Genomic DNA, 18,626 nt, shown 5'->3' with positions numbered 1-18,626 from the left:
GCACCGTGAGTTGTCCAATAACCGATATTGGAACAAAATAAAATAAATATCAATAAAAGTGAAATAATTATCAAACAACCATACAAATGTGCAATGTGCTGGCTGCACTTAAAAATAGTCCAAATGACAGGCAATCTTGCTCTTATACAATAGGTTCCAGCAAACACAAGGTTCAATGTTGGTAATGCTGTGTACAGGAAAGTGCCGCTATCTCTTCCACCCGACAAAGATGTGCCACCATCACCAATGGTTAAAATCAACACTCACCAGACCCCAGATATTATTAGGCTCCAAAGTGGTGTCTTTTCTTTGTCGGTCAGTGGGTGTTGCCTCCTTTTCCCTTTTACAAGGTGTCATCAATTCCTCAAAAACAAGGGGCTCATCATGGTGTAGTATATTAAAATATGTATTTATTTAAAAAAGGTAAAAAAATATAACACTTACAATATAAAGTGCCTCTGACCGGCACTGAGTGTCTTTGGCAGTGTCAACCGTTAAAAGCCGCTGACCAGCATTTAAGTGGCGTCCTAAGAGGTGTGCTTGCCCAGCTGTGCTCCGCATTTATTGCTACAAGGGGTCCGTGCGCGCTGGTGTGCTGCACCCTCAATGTGTGTGTCCAAACAGCCTCTTGTTTTTGAGGAATTGATGACACCTTGTAAAAGGGAAAAGGAGGCAACACCCACTGACCGACAAAGAAAAGACACCACTTTGGAGCCTAATAATATCTGGGGTCTGGTGAGTGTTGATTTTAACCATTGGTGATGGTGGCACATCTTTGTCGGGTGGAAGAGATAGCGGCACTTTCCTGTACACAGCATTACCAACATTGAACCTTGTGTTTGCTGGAACCTATTGTATAAGAGCAAGATTGCCTGTCATTTGGACTATTTTTAAGTGCAGCCAGCACATTGCACATTTGTATGGTTGTTTGATAATTATTTCACTTTTATTGATATTTATTTTATTTTGTTCCAATATCGGTTATTGGACAACTCACGGTGCAGTTGGCGTACTGCATATTGGGTTTTTACACACACATATATATATAATATATTTTTTTTGTAATATCTTTCGTATTGTTTTCACTATTTGGTTGGTCAGTAGCAGCAACAGCCATTTTTCTCATAGAAGCACTGTGGCATATGGATTGTATGCTGACACACTGATCTAGATATATGATTTAAGTTTGAAATCACTGTGTCACATTTGTATGACTCATATATTTCTTATATTTTTTATTGTTTGTATTCAGGTTATTCACACTTAAGATTGGGTACATTGTGGCCCTGATATTTCACTTATGTCCATATTCCCAGAGATTAAATACCTCTGGATAATTAGATCAGCGCAGTAACATTTTTCTTCTTAGGTACATTATATGATTGATTTTTATCTATTTTTAATCGTTTTTAAAAGGATTAGTTAATTAGTTCATTAGTTAACTAATATGTCTCTATACCCTGTAAACAGTCATTTAAGCAAAAAAAAAATTTCCTTCACAACTCCTTTAAGTACCACTATCAGAAACTGCAAGCAGAAGAGACATGCAATGGGGGTTATTTACAAAAGGCAAATCCACTTTGCACTACAAGTGCACCATAAAGTGCACTTTCAAGTGCAATCTCTGTAGATCCAAGGGGGACATGCAAGGAAAATAAAAAACAGCATTTTTACTTGCACATGAATGGATGATAAAATCAGCAGAGCTTCCCCTAATTTCAGAGCTTCCCCTCAGATCTACAGTGATCTACAGGGACTGCAGTATCAGAATTATTATAAATTTTGTACTCCCCGCAGCAGCGATTTAAGAGACCAGCTGGTAAATAAAGTGTATGTTCACATTTGCACCTTAAAAAAAAAAAATCATTAACCTCCCTGGCGGTATGATTATTTCAGATTTTAGGTGCTGAAAGTGGTACCATTATTTTGCATGGAAATGTGGTGTTTTACATTGTAGGCCTGTAATCCATATGAATAACTAACTTAAATCTGTCCAAACAAGAATCTAGTAGGCATCCCGGGTATGAAAAAGTTTGAAAGACAAAATCATAAATTATAATATAATAAATAATTATAAATAATTATAACAAATAATAATATAATTATAATAAAAATTGTTAAATAATGTAATCAACTCAAAATCACTGAAATTTGCTCAGTTGCAGAATTGTCGCTGTCATTACTTTTATTTTTTTATGACGAATTTCCCCACAAATCGCTCAATTCTGCAAGGGATTATAATTTATTATCGCTGTTTTCTAGCTACTCTAAAATCACTTTTGACATAAAGGGACACTTTTGGTTGCTGAGGACAATCTACAGTTTCCAGGGCATGTAGGGCACTGGGCAGACCACTAGGGACAAAGGGGGTGTGTATTTTTTACATACAGTATTGTAATCTTATAGATTACAGTATACTGTATGTAATGGGTTTATTTACTTTTTTGAATTTGGCGCCGTTCTCCGCCCCCGTGCGTCGTAACGTCGCAGGGAACGGAGATCGGCGGCACACAGTGACACTGGGGAGGCATCGCAGGATCCAGGGACAAGTAACTTTGTCTGTGGCTGCTGCGAGGCGAGCCAGAGTCTGGCTCTGGGATACCGCTTTTGGTATAGAAATCTTACCCCGAGTCAGACTCGGGAATACCGCCAGGGGGGTTAAGTGTAGGCGGGTGCAGTCTATTTATTCCACTGCAGGTAGTGCTCAACAGCAGTGGCATAGCAGTTGGAGGGGAAGTCAAGAGGGACATGGTCCCTCTATGGTTTCCAGGGTCACTGGGGAAGCTATCTGATTGGATGCTGCTGCTTCATATGACTCTGGCAGCCATCTGGAGTCAGGCAGAGCCTATTTAAGGCCCTGGCTCCCAAGCTTGGCACACTTTCCACATATGGGTAGTGCAGGCACAGGTCACCCATCTGGCAGGGACAGTAATAAGGGAGATTGTCCTGAGTGATAAGGAGAGAGCAGGTGTATGCTATCCTTCCTGGGATTACAATCCTTGAGTTAAATTCTGTCTGAGACCTGCTGCTACCCTGTTACCTGTGATTGCTTCCGGTTGGGTTGTCTCCCCACCCGGTAGTTGTAATTGTTGGACATTGACTATGATACAGTTCTGCTATTGTATCCAGTCTCAAAGTGTATACTGCTACCGTACTACACCGGACCTCCCCAACATTGGGTGGCAGTCGACAGGATATGTCCTTTCTTGCAGCGGGTACAGAAGAAGGAACAGGAACTATTATGGCACTGTTAGGATCAGCCCTGGCGCTAAAGTTTAAAGGCTACAATATTCATCTGACTGAGTGGAAGGAGAGACTATGAAGTGCTGTGCACCTAAATCAGGTTCCCGCTGACCATTAGATCCTTGAAGGATGATACCCACCGAACTGTGATGGAGCTGCCTGAAGAAGATTGGGCCACCCTGGAGCAGATTGTGGCATGCCTGGAAGGCCTGTTCAGAGAGAATATGATAGTCCCAGAGTTCAGGTGGAGAGTCTTTGTCCAGAGGCAACAGGACGAGAGCTTCACTCACTTTGCGGTAGCACTCCAGAATCTCTGGAAACACCAGAAGAAGAGGGATGTGCACAGCTGTGCCAATATAACTGCCTCAGACCATCTACTGAGGGACCAGTTTGTGGTAGGAATGAACGCTGGCCCAGTCAGGAGGGCACTGCAGAAGTGAATCAAAGCGCAACCTGCCATCTCCTTTCATGATACAGTGGTGGATGTGGTTGCACAGGAACAGGAAGATGCAGAAGTGATTGTGGTGGTGAAAAAGAGGTATGACCCGGTGCACCTGAAAGAGAAGGTCCTGGCTCCTTCACCTCAGTTGCTATACACAGCTCTCCCTAAACGTGGCCACCATGAAACAAAAAATGTCCTCAATCAAACAGGATTTCGCCTTTTCCCCTAAGGGTGAGAGTCTGTTGCTGAGAGACCCAGAGGAGGACCGGAAATGCTGGTGGTGCGGCCGCTTTGGATATATAGCTAAGAGTTGTGGCCAGCCTGAATCTAAAAGTACACCCAGGCTGCCATTCTAGCAGACCTGTATTTAGTACCCTGTCACTGTATCTCAGAGGCTAGGTCAAGGCACAGGTAAACAGGAACTAGCTGAAGACCACTCAGCAATCTGTTCATGCCATAGTTCTGCTTAAATAGGCTCCGGTGCGTGCACAGTTCTTCTTGTGCACATGCGTGTATGTTTGCACGCCACTGCCCATTCTATATTGAGCCTTTGCTCATAATTATGAGCATGAACATGTAATGGCCTTCTGGTTCCAACTAACATTCTCTTACTAGACTCAAGTGATTAAACGTCTACCTCACAATGCTTGTAAAATGTCACTACCATAACACCAACAATCCACGGAGAAAATGTCTGCATCTAAACATGCATGAGCAAGATTCCCAGCATCACTGGATAAGGTTGTGTACTTAAACATCTTCTCAATTCATAAAAGTCCTGGACTCCAGCATTCAATCATGATTTAATCCATAGGTGTATTAATGGGTGGAAACACAGTACTAATAGACAACATCTGGCCTAAAAATGGTTTTACTACCTGTTGTCCTGGAAAGGTTCAGCAAAAAATCTGTGCTGTTTAGTTATCTGGGATCTGTCCTTTCTTTCCCAATTCGGCAGGCACTCCAACTTTTAGCCTAAAGCGGAAGTAAACTCATCATTAAACACGTGCCGGAAATGTAACACTACCATTGGTTGTGCTCTCAACCAAACTGTAAAGCGATCCAATGGCTGGTGTCTAAACTGATCACATGTGCAGCATCATGGCAGTTGTAGATTAAAAAGAGGCCAAAATGGCAGCTTCCTTGGCTGAAAACAATAGAGGGTTTACTTACACTTTAATATTAAACTTCACCTGGAATGCAAAGGATAATTGAAATTTTAAAAAGTATAATAGTAATTCATTTTTATAGAACAGGCTGTAGCTTTTCTTGAATTTGCCAGCAGAGCATGACATTATGCTTTAATATAGCAGTTACAGTACTTAGAAAAAAAAAAGAATACTCAGGAGGAAGGATATACATGTTTAATAACTCACAGTAAAAAAATCACAATAACAGTTTGCATTCTATCTTACAAATGCTGGGTTAACAATGTTGCAATAATTCATAAATACTTTAAACACTATATTCATTAGCTTTCTAAAGTGACAACGTGGAGTTTTACTTATTTAAAAAAAAACATTTGTAACTTCAAGATCGAGTCAACATCAGCATCTGCTTCATTATCAGACAACTCGCCATTTTAATATAAAAGTTTAAATTTTCCATGTCCAAGGAGCACACTTATTAAATACTGAATTATGTACAATGCAATTTACAAGTTGAACATTTAAAGGTAAATGTCACATCTTCTGTTTATATCCACATCAGCAGGGAGTTACCATCAGCATTGATATGTCTGCAAAAAAAAAGAAAAAAAAAAGTATAGCAATTAAAATTCAAGAAAAAACTTTGCTCACACTTTCTGCCGAATCTGATATCAATGGCCCAGATTCAAGAAGCACTTGCGCCCGCGCAACCATAGTTGCGCGGCGCAAGTGCTTACTTGCTCCGGTGTAACGAGTGCTCCTGATTCAGGAACCTTGTTACACCGACTGCAGCCTAGGATGTGACAAACATAAGCCTCCTTATGCCTTCACATCCCAGGCTGCATTCTTGCGTTGGCCGCTAGGGGGCGCGGCCTTTGTGATCGGCGTGTAGTATGCAAATTGCATACTACCACCGATTCACAAAAGTTGCGCGGGCCCTGCGTACGCAAGGTACGGAGTTTCCGTACGGCGCCTTTAGCATAAGGTTGCTCCTGCTAATAGCAGGCGCAGCCAATGCTAAAGTATAGCTGCGCCTCCCGCTCGCGACGTTTAAATTTCACGTCGTTTACGTAAGTGAACCGTGAATGGCGCTGGACGCCATTCACGTTCACTTACAAGCAAATGACGTCCTTGCGACATCATTTGCCGCAATGCACGTCGGGAAAGTTTCCCGACGGAGCATGCGTTGTTCGCTCGGCGCGGGAGCGCGCCTAATTTAAATGATTCCCGCCCCCGGCGGGATCATTTACATTAGGCAGCCTTGCGCCCGGCTGCTTAGCATATTGCCCGCGCAATTTACAGAGCAACTGCTCCGTGAATCGCGGGCAAAGCGCAATATTTGCGTGGGCGCAGAGAAAAAAATTTGCTCTTTGCCCACGCAAATATTGCGCGATTCTACTTGAATCTGGGCCAATGTGAATAGCATCAAGAGTGATGCATTGGGATTGATTTACTAAAAGGAAAATGGCTGTTCAATGGAATTTTGCCCCTAGCTTTGTGACTGTGGTGAATATGTACTTTACAAAGACTACTCAATAACATGCAAGAAATAAATAACAGCATTATTGTTTGCAGGTGTTTGGATGATGGAAGTCAGCTTCGCCTCATTCACTAAGCTAAAGGTACATTTTCTTGCAAAGTGAGCATTTCCTTGTGCAGTGAGCAGTTTATTTGCCATTAGTAAATCAAACCCATAGGCCAGGGATATGCAATTAGCGGACCTCCAGCTGTTGCCAAACTACAAGTCCCATGAGGCATAGCGAGACTCTGACAGCATCAAGCATGACACCCAGAGGCAGAGGCATGATGGGACTTGTAGTTTGGCAACAGCTGGATGTCCGCTAGTTGCATATCCCTGCCATAGGCTCTCGAGCTATCCCTTTTGTCCAATGATAAATGATAAAATCAATATTAATGGGTGCTGCAGCAACAGGACAAACAATGCTGTCTACCAGCATGCGGAAACATATGCCATTCATGGCTTGGTAAGTGGCCATATGCAGCCCCAACACATTATATTGTATTTTACAGGGAACTTATCTGCAAGTCTTGAGGTCATCTTAGAAGGTGTGATGGTAATAGATATTCAGTACCACCTTAACAGAAATCTTAATTTTGAGGGACTGAGGATATTCTATTCCCCAGTTCCCTTCTGCAGCCTCAGCTGCACTGCAGATGAATGAACAGGAGACAGAGGCTGGGGCCCAGGCAGCGGAGGGGGGGATCCGATGGTAATCAGTGTGGCAGGTGGGTGGAATAGCTGAAATCAATCTTTTGTGGCTCAACCTGCAGCAGCTCAATGCAGGCGAGAGGGAGGAGGAAATGTAGGCTTTTGGCTGCCACAGTGAGTTGCCACAAAAGATCTGATTCCAGCTATTTCCCCCACCCACTGTATTGATCACCTGCTTAAAAAATATGTGAGTCCTCCTGCTAGGGGGGGGGGGCTGCAGGTGCCCCCATGAACCTGGGGCACCTGATCAGTACCCAGGGGTGCCTGTGCGATAAGATGAGCCTGCATATTTCTGCGATGGAAAGTCATGACATTTTGCTTGATGGATTCACTTTGACTACTTTAGTAAGAGTAAATTTACTTGCTAGGTAGAGAGCTTTAGATTTGAAACATTATATTGCACAAAAAGATATCAATAAAAAGGTTATTGTTTTTATTACCTGGGACTTCTGTTGGCAACAGCAAGAACCACAAAGTCCACCAATTATACCGTTGATGACTTGAATTATACATAAAATGATCTGGATTCCCGACAGGCCAAGCAGGATGGAGAAAAGAGTGACATTCCACACAACAACATTATTGGGCTGTATGCATTGGGACCATGTGGAGTGATCGGTCAGATAGCTGCAATACAACAATTTTAGTTAGGTAGGAAATGTTCTTAATTATACAGTACATTATAATAGTTATCAAATACTGCTGTCCAAGTACAATATGCTTAAGGTATAGTGTATGTGTGCCCTGATGTGAATGTAAAGCGGAAATTGACGGCAATATGTAAGTACCTGTAATAAATAAATAATAAATAAACCCTAACAATGAACTTTACTCTTTTGGTTTGATAAACCTCAACTCATGAAAGAAAAAAAAGAAAAAAAACTGCCCTTGCCGTGGGTCCCCCATGTACTGCATGAGTTAAATGCTTGCCAATTCTAATGGACGAAGTATAAGGTGCAACACTTGTATTTTCCTCCTTGCGCCAGCAAGCTCTGGCACTCCTCCACTCCAGCTTCTGGATGGACCCTTGATGTCCTTGCATCATTGTGCTACCATAGTCCGGAATTATATAGAAGGGGCTTCAAGGGACTGGTTGCACAGATGGGGGAACCTGCTAGATCAAGGGGTAAGTAAAGTATTACACCTTGTTCCTCATCCACTAGGGTTATTAAATATTTAAAGCTTGCAGTGGGGCTTTTTGTAATTGCCAGAGTTAGGCTTTAAATATACTATTGGGAGCATTTTGCTATGATTGATCATGTCAGAAATTTAGAGCTGCCCTGTGTAATCTTAAATAGCCCTACTAGTTGTTATTTTGGATAACAGAATGATTATGTTGTTAATATGTGAGAGAGAGAATTGCTAAGTAGTTTAGCAAAAGACGCCGGGCAAGGCTGACAACACTCAAGTCACACAGATCACAAAAATATTATGTTGTCATAGCCCACAGCATTATCTAGGATTTGAGTGCGTCCAGCGATGTGCATGAGAGCAGTGGCTCTCCTGGGTCTCTCTTTCCTCATTGGCTTAAACAGCAGTGGGAGCCATTGGCCCCCTACTGCTGTCAATCACAGCCAGTGAGCCAATGTGGAAATAACAGGGGGAGGGGGGCGAACCATGCTGTGTGTGAATGGACACACAGAGCGTGGCTTAGGAGCAAGACTGCTTGAGCGTCTCATAACAAGAGGCTTGCTATTGGGGGCACTTAGTGACCCGAAAGAGGAGGATTGGGTCTGCTCTGTGCAAAACCATTGCACAAATCAAGTATAACATGATTATTGTTATTTTTTTAATCTTTACATTATAATCTCTTTAAGGAGCACATAAAGAGGCTGATTATTAGCTAAGAAACGTTATTTTAATCTCTGCCAATAATAGGCTTGAGTACAAGCTGCCCCGGAAGGTCAAGGTTAGTAGATATCCACACGGATATAAAATGATTAGAAAGCAGCACATGGGCCATATCGGAGTATATGTTTGCTTTTCCCATAAAACCAATTCTACTGTTTTCTACATAATACAGACATTTGGAATTGATGGATAACTGAGAATAGTAATCTTTTTCTACACTGGATCACCAAAGCTAAAAAATCTTTAGAGGTTGGTTAAAAAAATAAAATAAAAAACAGTAGTACTGTTTACTCCAACAAGCCAGTATTTGTCAGATATCTTCAGGTGTGGGCTTGCTAATCACTGGTTCAATTGATTGTGAACAGCCAGTATTAGACTGTTTCTAAACACTTCCAGTACCCAATACAATAACTCAGTAGGAGTGATTCTCCCATTGACATTGAGTGTGTGGATAGGGGATAGGGGAAGCAGTCCATTTTTTTTTTTTTTTAGTAAACTCGCTGGTTGAGCATTCTTTTTAACTCACTGCTAACCTGCTTTTTTACTACTTTGTTAATACATTAAAACATGTTTCGGTTATTTAACATTGTATAGATTATCAATACAGTAATGATGAATGGGGGAAGGGGGTGGTAAAATTGGAGCAGCCAGGATCTGAAGCAGTTGTGCCTGGCAACCAATCAGCTTCCATCTTCAGCTTGTTCAGTTAAAGTGGAAGTAAACCCTCCTATCGTTTTCAGCCAAAGAAGCCACCATCTTTGCCTTGGTTTGATCTTCAACTGCCATGATGATGCTGCACATGTGATCAGTTATGACACCAGCCAACTGTTTTTTGAAACAATTAAATCGATGGGTTTACTTCCACTTAAGCTTTGGAAATTAAAGATAGAAGCTGATTGGTTTCCATGCACAACTGCTATATATTCTGGTTACTCCAGCTTTGATAAATTTCCCATTATGTACTTTATCCCTAGAAATGGATACATACTTTCCATTAGTATTTTCAAAGGGATAGCTCCACCCTGAACTTGTCTCACATCTTGGTCCTCTTTCTAAGGCCAGTGCAGAAATGATGAGGCAGTAGCCAGCACCGGCAATTCCGATTAATGCAGCCACAACGGATCCCAGCATCTGAAAGATATTGTAAATAATAATTATGTCTTGTGTTTAATGCAGAGTGAGCATCAACAAATCTTTAAGATAGCCCTAAAGAGACTTACTGCGCAGCTTTTACCACAGGTCACATGGCCACAGCATCCACAGCAATCTTCTTGTTCTAGGAAAATGAACACGAAAGCTGGAAGCAGCATCTATGAGAACAAATCCATGTTTTAGGATATGACAAAATACTGTATAATACACATAAGCAACATTTTTTATACTCATTGGCAGCATATAAAAAGAAGACAGGGTAAAAATAGCAAAACAAAGTAGATCAGTGAAAGGACATTGCATGGCTGGATTTCTATATAGCAAATAAAAGGCTGTAACCTAGGACACCCAGGCTGCCAGTGGACACACAAAGTCACCCACACATTAAATTGTGGAATCAGGTTCATACACCTTGCCAAACTGATAGCTGAATAGTAGACAAGTGGCATCAGTTTCGCAACTAATCAAAATTCGGCCGAATTTTGCATCTTTCAAACATTCAGATGCATCCGAATGTCCGAAGAAAAAATATTATGAGTTTCAACTAATGCAAAATAAATTCTAAAACAAATAACGAATTAATTTGGCATGTACATTATTAAAATAAAAGAAAATATTCGAAAACGAAACAATTAAACAATAAAACAAATTGATTCGTTATAAGGAATATCTGTACGCTACAGAAATAACAAATTTTCCGAAAACAAATTAACGCAACATAACAAATATAACAGAACTAAATTGTATATTTTACGAATGAAAACTAAATGAAACAATATTTTCCATCGTGCACAAGTCTATAGAATAGAAACCTAACTTTTTAGATCAAGTTGTACTAAAGCAAAGTGATCAAGTTGTCTCTTTCAGTCTATACAAAAACATAGAATATCCAGGCTCAAACTTACCGACCAATCAGCAACCAATGAAATTCAGCTGTCTAACTGTGTGCGTTAAAACGCACACAGTTAGACAGGTGAATTTGGTTGGTTGCTGATTGGTCAGTAAGTTTGAACCTGGATATTCTATGTTTTTGTATGTATATGCGCCCTTTCCAGCGCTCATTACTGTATAGACCAGTCATAGGTAGGGGCAGTGACTTTTGTTTGTTGTATTTATGTCCCTTTCAGTCGTACCCCCAGGCTTGGAATGCATCATGGGGTGATGATATATAGCTATTCTTCAGGAGGGGGCATGTAGGCAGGTGCTTACTTTTGGGGTGCACATTACCTCTTGTTGTCACTTTACACTGTTTTACTGATAAAGTATGTTCTAGTGAGTTCTACAACCAAAAATTTCCCTACCAGCTAACCTGCAAAAAAACATACAGATTCGCCCTGATTCACACGACCAGTTTCCTCGGCAGAATTCAGCTTCCGACCGAGTTTCTGGCTGAATTCTGCCGAGAAACCCGGCCGTGTGTACACTTTCGGCCGAGGAAGCCGACGAGGAGCTCGGCGAGGAAATAGAGAACATATTCTCTATTTCCTCGTTGTTCTATGGGAGCTCTCGCCCCGCCGAGCTCCTCGGCGGCTTCAGTGCTGAACTGGCCGAGGAACTCGATGTGTTTGGCACGTCGAGTTCCTCGGCCGTATGTACGAGGCCTTACAGTGTATGTCAAAGTCAGAGTGTTTAGTCGCACACATTTGCAAATATATGTGAAAGCCACAGTGCCTTGTCTAGGCTCCTCTGTATACTGTGGCCCTAACTCTATAGTTTTTAGAGTCTCCAAATTGGAGCACATATAGCAGTGGATATTTTGTTCTAGTCTAGGCTATAAGGCTGCCCAGAAATTAGGAAGGGACTAAGGCTGAAATCTCCCGAGTGTTCATGGCTCTGCCTCCTTGTGGTGATCTATAATACAAGGTGAGGCAACCTAGCTGGGTCCTTGAGTCTTGGATAGGAAAGCACGAGGAGGACTGCAACCACATATAAGTGGACTCTTCTGTGGCTTCCCCTTTTTGGGTTAGGAGGTTTCCATTGCTGACCCTTGAAAATGCAACACAGGTACAACATTTTCTGAATCACTGCCCCAGAAGAAGTACAATAACATAGTCTTCACAATTTTCTCATGACAAATTTACTTTAAGGGAAAAACAAAAATCTAGAAAATTTTAATCCATTTTCAACCGAGGTTAAAAACTGAGAAATCCGCTTGCAATGTGGATTTGTTCAAATGTGTTTACTCATCTTTTCTTCTCAAAGGCTGCCCATAGACTTCAGAGTGCAAACACAAGGCCTGCGGGCCAAATCCAGCTCTCCCGGACAATTCATGTGGCCCCACACCTCTCCTGCAGCTTCAGTACCCCCCTTATTCAGCCATGGAGAGGCCCGCCAATGCCCTCCTGTCTCAGCAGCCAGCAGTGGAGAGGAGAACAGAACTCCTCCTACAGGTCTTGCGCCTCTCTGTGCAGCCGCAGCACCCCCTCATCCCAACCACTCCTGGTCTCAGCATTCAGCAGACTCCAGCAGCTGACCAGCTTTGCTCTGGTCCTTCTCCAGACTCTAAACGTTCTGCTCTACAGCTCCGCCTGCAGCTTCTTCCCATCAGCAGCACGAGGTAGGGAGGTGAACTGTGATGTAAGCGAGGGTCAGGACTCTTGACTTCTGATATAAGGGGGGTGGGGTGCTCTGGACATCTAGTCTCACAGATACAACCGGCCCTTTGGGGGCAACCATAATGCTGATGCGGCCCACAATGAAATTGAGTTTGACTCCCCTGACCTAGAGTATCCAATTTACTAATTTCTGATCAGGTAGGACATTGCACTACATAGATGTAAATAACTATAAAGGAGATTTTACAATTAGATAGTAACATGGTTGACTTATAAGACTTTTTTGTGAAATATCTGTACTTTGATGCTGTGATTGCAGCAATAAATATTGCTTTGACTCCTATGATTCTCTAAATATTTAAAAAATATTCCTAAAATAACCATTACCTGTCTAGATAAGTAACCATCTTCTGACCACAATAACATTCACAGCCTAGTATGAGAATGATTTCTTGAATAGTTATTTATAGATTGTTTACATGTGGTGGTCGTGATAAAACATGGAGTTTATTAGGTAGATTCAGTAAGAGTTAGGCTGACTTATCAGTAGATAAGCCGACCTAACTCAGAATCTACGCCGACTTATGTTTAAGCGTATGCTCAAACAGAGATACGCTTAAACATATCTAAGATATGACGGCTTGCGCCGTCCTATCTTAGATTGCAATATTTTGGATGGCCGCTAGGTGGCACTTCCATTGGGGTCGGCGTAAAATATGTAAATGAGGAGATACGCCGATTCACGAACGTACGCCCGGCCGACGCAGTACTTTTACGCCGTTTACGTAAGAGATAGGCCGTGTAAAGTTAGAGCTAGGCCCTATTGGAATAGTAATGTCAAGTATGGCCGCCGTTCCCGCGTCGAAATTTGAATTTTTTACGTCGTTTGCATAAGTCGTCCGTGAATCGGGATTTACGTCTTTAACGTCCACGTCAAAATCAATAGGCCCGTGCGGCATACTTAGCCGCAATGCACACTGGGAAATGTAGGCGCCCGGCGCATGCGCAGTAAAAAAAAAAAGTAAAAAACGTGAGGTCAAGCGCAATTAACATAAAACACGCCCCCCTCAAACACATTTGAATTAGGCGCCCTTACGCCCGTCGATTTAGGCTACGCCGACGTAACTTAGCAGGCAAGTACATTGTGAATCATGTACTTGCCTCGCTAACTTACGACGGCGTAGCTTAAATTCCTTAAGCTAAGCCGCCGCAAAGTTACGCCAACATACCTGAATCTACCTATATGTGTTTATGTGTCTATGGAGTTAATGTGTAGAACAAGCTACTGGAATATGCTCAAATTCAGCCTACCCAAACAGTTTAAGCCATTGGCATAATGACAGATTTGTTTCTTGTTGTTCTTGGTGTGGCCCAGAAGTACAATATTAAATTATAGTTTGGGGAAGATTTGTAAATTGTATGTTTCTTTCTTTCACTACACCCTCATTGAACATACTGTTCAAATGATGGCTGAAAAAATAAACACTATATGCCTTAAGTAGTATTTAGGTAATATAGTTTTATCAGAATCACCAGCATAAAAGATCAGGACAATGTTATGGTAACTCTATGACTCAACTATGGTGAAAAGATATGAATACATTATGTTGTTTTGGAGAATGCAATCTTCCAGAGAGTCTACAAATTAAAGTTAAAATGCTCAGGGCTGTTTCACTCCATAATGCATGTTAAGATGAGTTGGGCTGACGTGTTTTAGATGCATCGCCTTTAAAAAAAAAACATGTAATTGACTTGATTGGTAAAGTGTAGTAAATTTTCTTACACATGGCTACACAACCTATGTTTGTGAACAGGTAAATTTATTTTTTTTACCCAAAGTAGCACAAAAAAGCATGAAAAAAAAATCATAATGTGGATTTTCTTGGTACTTTTATAATAAAAATGGTGGCTAAATGAATACATACTCATTTATTATTCAGTGTTATAATTGGGAAAAATAATAGATTTCACTGAGGATTTAATTTTTTTTTTCAATTTAATCCATTATAAAAATGTGTGAATTTTTGGTGAAAGATGTGTGAATCTTAAACATTTATAACTAGATTGCTGTTTGTTACAACTATTATGGCAACCAGCAGTGATCATTGCATTATGTCAGTAGGGAAGACTCCCTGTGCTCCCCACCGGGAGAACACATTAGCACTGCAGGAGGGATTCCCCCACCAACACTGACTGTGTTGATGGGGGAATCAAGCTATTTTCTTTCCTTCAACCCATGGTTAAGGCCCCTTTTACACAAGAGGTCTAATCGAGTCTGGCTGTCTGTTTTTTAGCCTAAGGCCCCGTACACACGTCCAAGAAACTCGACGAGCAAAACACATCGTTTTGCTCATCGAGTTCCTTGTGAAGCCGCCTAGGATTTCGGCGAGCCAAGTTTTTCTCATTGACTAACGAGGAAATAGAGAACATGTTCTATATTTGGCCCGACGAGATCCTCGTCGGTTTCCTCGGCCAAAAGTGTACACACGACCGGGTTTCTCTGCAGAATACGGCTCCGATCGAGTTTCTGGCTGAATTCTGCCATACGGGAATTCGTGTGTACGGGGCCTGACCTGATCAGACCCTCAATTTTCCTCTATGGACAGTCTGATGTAAACAGGCTTGTGTCTGTTTACACCAGGCTACCTCCAGGTCTGATTTGATCTGGCAAAATAAAAAAAGGGGGTGAAAGTCAATCCGTTCCCCTCCATCTGGCCGGATCAGATGGAAATCGGGTGAAAATGGACAGCCGGTTTGTTTACATCAATACTCCAGAAGCAGAGAGGGCTCTCTCTGCAGAGAAGATATGGACCTGTCATCTGGCTGTTCTGCTCACTGAGGAATCAAAGGACAGAACCCCAATGATCAAAACTGGATCTGGTATATGTAAAAGGGGTCTAAAGAAAAGAAAATCTCAATATATGGCCCACCTTAGAAAATGAGGTAGAGCAAAGTAAAAAAATTACTTTGCAAAGAATACCCAATCATGGGTTACTTGCAAAGAATACTTTTTCACGTATAAGAAAAAAATATATTTTTGATTGTACAACATTGGATTAAAATCAGCACAACGTTACCTCATTCACTAAATAAAGTAAATATTGTTTTTGAAAAGATTTTAACACTCAGCAAATTGTTAGTAAAATTAGTCTAAAGCATTAGACTAACAAACTAAAATAAATAAACTGTTATGCACACACTGTAAGTAACAGAATAAAATGTGCATCAAGGACATTAAAATGTTTACTATACCTAATTTAACTGGAAATGGTAAAGCAGAATGACGGTATACTTACAACAAGTCCAGCTCCTCCAATTCCATGGAAAAACCACACATAGTTAGTCAATTGGTTTTCGTTGGCCCATCGTGTTTCTCCATTGGGAAAAAACAATAAGATGTTTGCTATGATGCACAGGATTGCCAAAGCTAGCAGAAAACAACCGATACATCTTGCACACCTGGTAAAACACATCTTTGTAGGTGAGATCAGCCTTTATCCTAGCAAGTTCGGGCAGTTGGTTAGAGTAGAGTGAATCTTTTGTGCTACCTCTTAAATACCCAGGAGTGGTGTTGAGTCACCAGGGTGAGACGTAATAATACCAGCAGTGATTGTTACGTAGAGAAGCCGAGAGTGACTTTTTTTTCTTTTCGTCAATCGAACAGGCTGCATGTAAAAGCAAAGGGCGGGGAGAATTAAATTCCTATTTGTATGATTTCTTAGCTCAACTGAATGACGTCACGTTTCTCTCAGCTAGCTTTCAATGAGATTCATTCTCATGTGATGTGTTTGCACACTTACTAATATTATTTGCAATTTGCTCAGAGATTACAGGTGACTAGCTTTGTTTCCACTAGCCCCTGACAACTACAGTTAATTCCTACTAATATATTCTAAGCAAAGTTGGCTGGACACCTCTCAAAAGAGATGTGGGGGTTGTCATTACTGGAAATGCCAGGTCAATGACTGCTTTACTGGCCTACTATCTTACTTACTTATCTTATTACTTTCTGAGTAACTGATCAGAAAAAAATCTGAATTTATTATCTACATACTTATTCTGGTCCAGTGTTTGAGGATATCAAAGCATTAGGATCAACGGGCCAGATTCACAAAAAAAGTACGCCGGAGTATCTGCTGATACTCCGGCGTACTTTCACATTTGCCACGTCGTATCTTTATTTGTAATTCACAAACAAAGATACGACGGCTTTTGGCTAAGATCCGACAGGCGTACGGCTTCGTACGCCTTCGGATCGTAGGTGTAATTATCCGGCGGCCGCTGGGTGGAGTTTGCGTCGTTTTCCAGCGTCGGGTATGCCAATTAGCTGTTTACGGCGATCCACGAAGGTACGCGCGTTCGTCACATTCTCTTACGTTGTCGCTAGTCGGTTTTTCCCGTCGCAATCTTAAGCCTGCTATTTCATGACTTAGATTTAGAACAGCTATGTTAAAGTATGGCCGTCGTTCCCGCGTCGAATTTCAATTTTTTTTATTTTTTGCGTAAATATACGGGAATACGAAAGTACGTTACGCACGTCGCCGTTCAAAAAACACATCGGGGCGCCGTAATTTCGCGCAAAGCACGGCGGGAAATTTCCTAACGGAGCATGCGCAGAACGTTCGGCGTGGGAACGCGCCTAATTTAAATGGTACACGCCCCATTTGAATTAGGCGGGCTTGCGCCGGACGGCTTTACGCTACGCCGTCGCAAGTTTACAGGCAAGTGCTTTGTGAATCAAGCACTTACGCCGAAAACTTGCGGCGGCGTAACGTAAAGGGGATACGTTACGCCGCCGTAATTATTCCTGAATCTGGCCCAACATGACAGTCAGACAAGGAGCATTTTTAACCACTTCAAGACCATAGTACGTATATATGTGCTGCGGCTTATCAGATATCAGACATAACCCCGGTATTGTTTTTTACAGTCGCTGGAATGCTTTCAGAAGCGGTGGGAGAGGGCGTTTCCCCCCACCGCTCACTGTTGTTTCTCGGGCTTACTCTCGCACACATGCGTGGGAGACTACTTTCCGGCAAGGTCCGGAAGCGTCTGCCAGACCTTCAGCCAGGCATTCAGAGCATATACACTGCTGACGTCAGCAGCTGCATGCAAAGGGAATATGTCCTAAATCGTACAGGTTTAGGAGATATTCGTTTTACCTAAAGGTTATTTACCTTATAGGCTTACCTGTAGGTAAAAGTTAAAAACCGCTTTAAAGTGTGACATGTTAGATATCTATTTACTCGACATAACATCATCTTTAACATTTTACAATGTGGTATATATTGTGAATGTTTTTTTTAAAGTGTATTTTTTCACGAAAAAATGCGCTTAAAAAAATTGCTGCGCAAATACCGTGTTACATACAAAATTGCAATGATCGCCATTTTATTCCCTAGGATGAACTTGTAAACAAAAAGTGCCAGAAAAAGCCTGGTCTTTGACAGCCTCCAAAATCACGGGGATATGTTAAAGCGGGGGTTCACCCTATCGCCGAAAAAATTTTTTTTTTTTTCTTTTACCTTAAAATCAGGCATTGTAGCGCGAGCTACAGTATGCCTGTCCCGAATTTTTTACCCCCGTACTCACCTTGTAGTCGTCCATCGAAGATACCGGGGAATGGGCGTGCCTATGGAGACGGAGGATGATTGACGGCCGGCTCTGGCGCGTCACGCTTCTCCGGAAATAGCCGAAATAGGCTTGGTCTTCACGACGCGTGCGCATAGCCTGTGCGCAGGCGCCGTGAAGAGCCGAGACCTACTCCGGCTGTCTTTGGGGAGAGTGACGTGCCAGGGCCGGCCGTCAATCATCCTCCCTCTCCATAGGCACGCCCATTCCCCGCGGGAGCCGAAATCTACGATGTCCGAGTACAAGGTGAGTACGGGGTTAAAAAAATCGGGACAGGCATACTGTAGCTCGCGCTACAATGCCTGTCTCGATGGTAAAATGTGTCGGGGGGGGGGTGAACTACCGCTTTAAGTTTTAGGCCAGGTTCACACCTA

General features: G+C 42.0%; 1 protein-coding gene across 1 annotated transcript; it reads right to left on the bottom strand.

Annotated features, from left to right (window-relative positions):
- Positions 1 to 5,034: 5,034 nt before the first annotated feature.
- On the bottom strand, positions 5,035 to 16,198 carry TM4SF1 (transmembrane 4 L six family member 1). The gene is made up of 5 exons (XM_040349079.1): positions 15,918 to 16,198; positions 10,135 to 10,224; positions 9,903 to 10,045; positions 7,504 to 7,690; positions 5,035 to 5,423 (listed from the first exon to the last, which is right to left on the bottom strand). Exons 1-5 carry the CDS (start codon positions 16,092 to 16,094, stop codon positions 5,409 to 5,411), a joined length of 612 nt encoding a protein of 203 aa, XP_040205013.1. The 5' UTR covers positions 16,095 to 16,198; the 3' UTR covers positions 5,035 to 5,408.
- Between the last annotated feature and the right edge of the window lie 2,428 nt (positions 16,199 to 18,626).

The sequence above is a fragment of the Rana temporaria genome, chromosome 4, assembly GCF_905171775.1.
Source record: "Rana temporaria chromosome 4, aRanTem1.1, whole genome shotgun sequence".
NCBI classification, from domain to species: domain Eukaryota; kingdom Metazoa; phylum Chordata; class Amphibia; order Anura; family Ranidae; genus Rana; species Rana temporaria.
The sequence above is the reverse complement of the archived record's forward strand: the minus strand, read 5'-3'. Positions and strand labels throughout refer to the sequence as shown.

Excerpts from the sequence above, each read along its gene's own strand:
- TM4SF1 (XM_040349079.1), bottom strand. The coding sequence starts at position 16,094 with ATGTGTTTTACCAGGTGTGCAAGATGTATCGGTTGTTTTCTGCTAGCT. Across the intron at positions 10,225-15,917 it reads TTGGAGGAGCTGGACTTGTT|ATGCTGCTTCCAGCTTTCGT; the intron begins GTAAGTATACCG and ends TTGTTCTCATAG. Across the intron at positions 10,046-10,134 it reads CCTGTGGTAAAAGCTGCGCA|ATGCTGGGATCCGTTGTGGC; the intron begins GTAAGTCTCTTT and ends AATATCTTTCAG.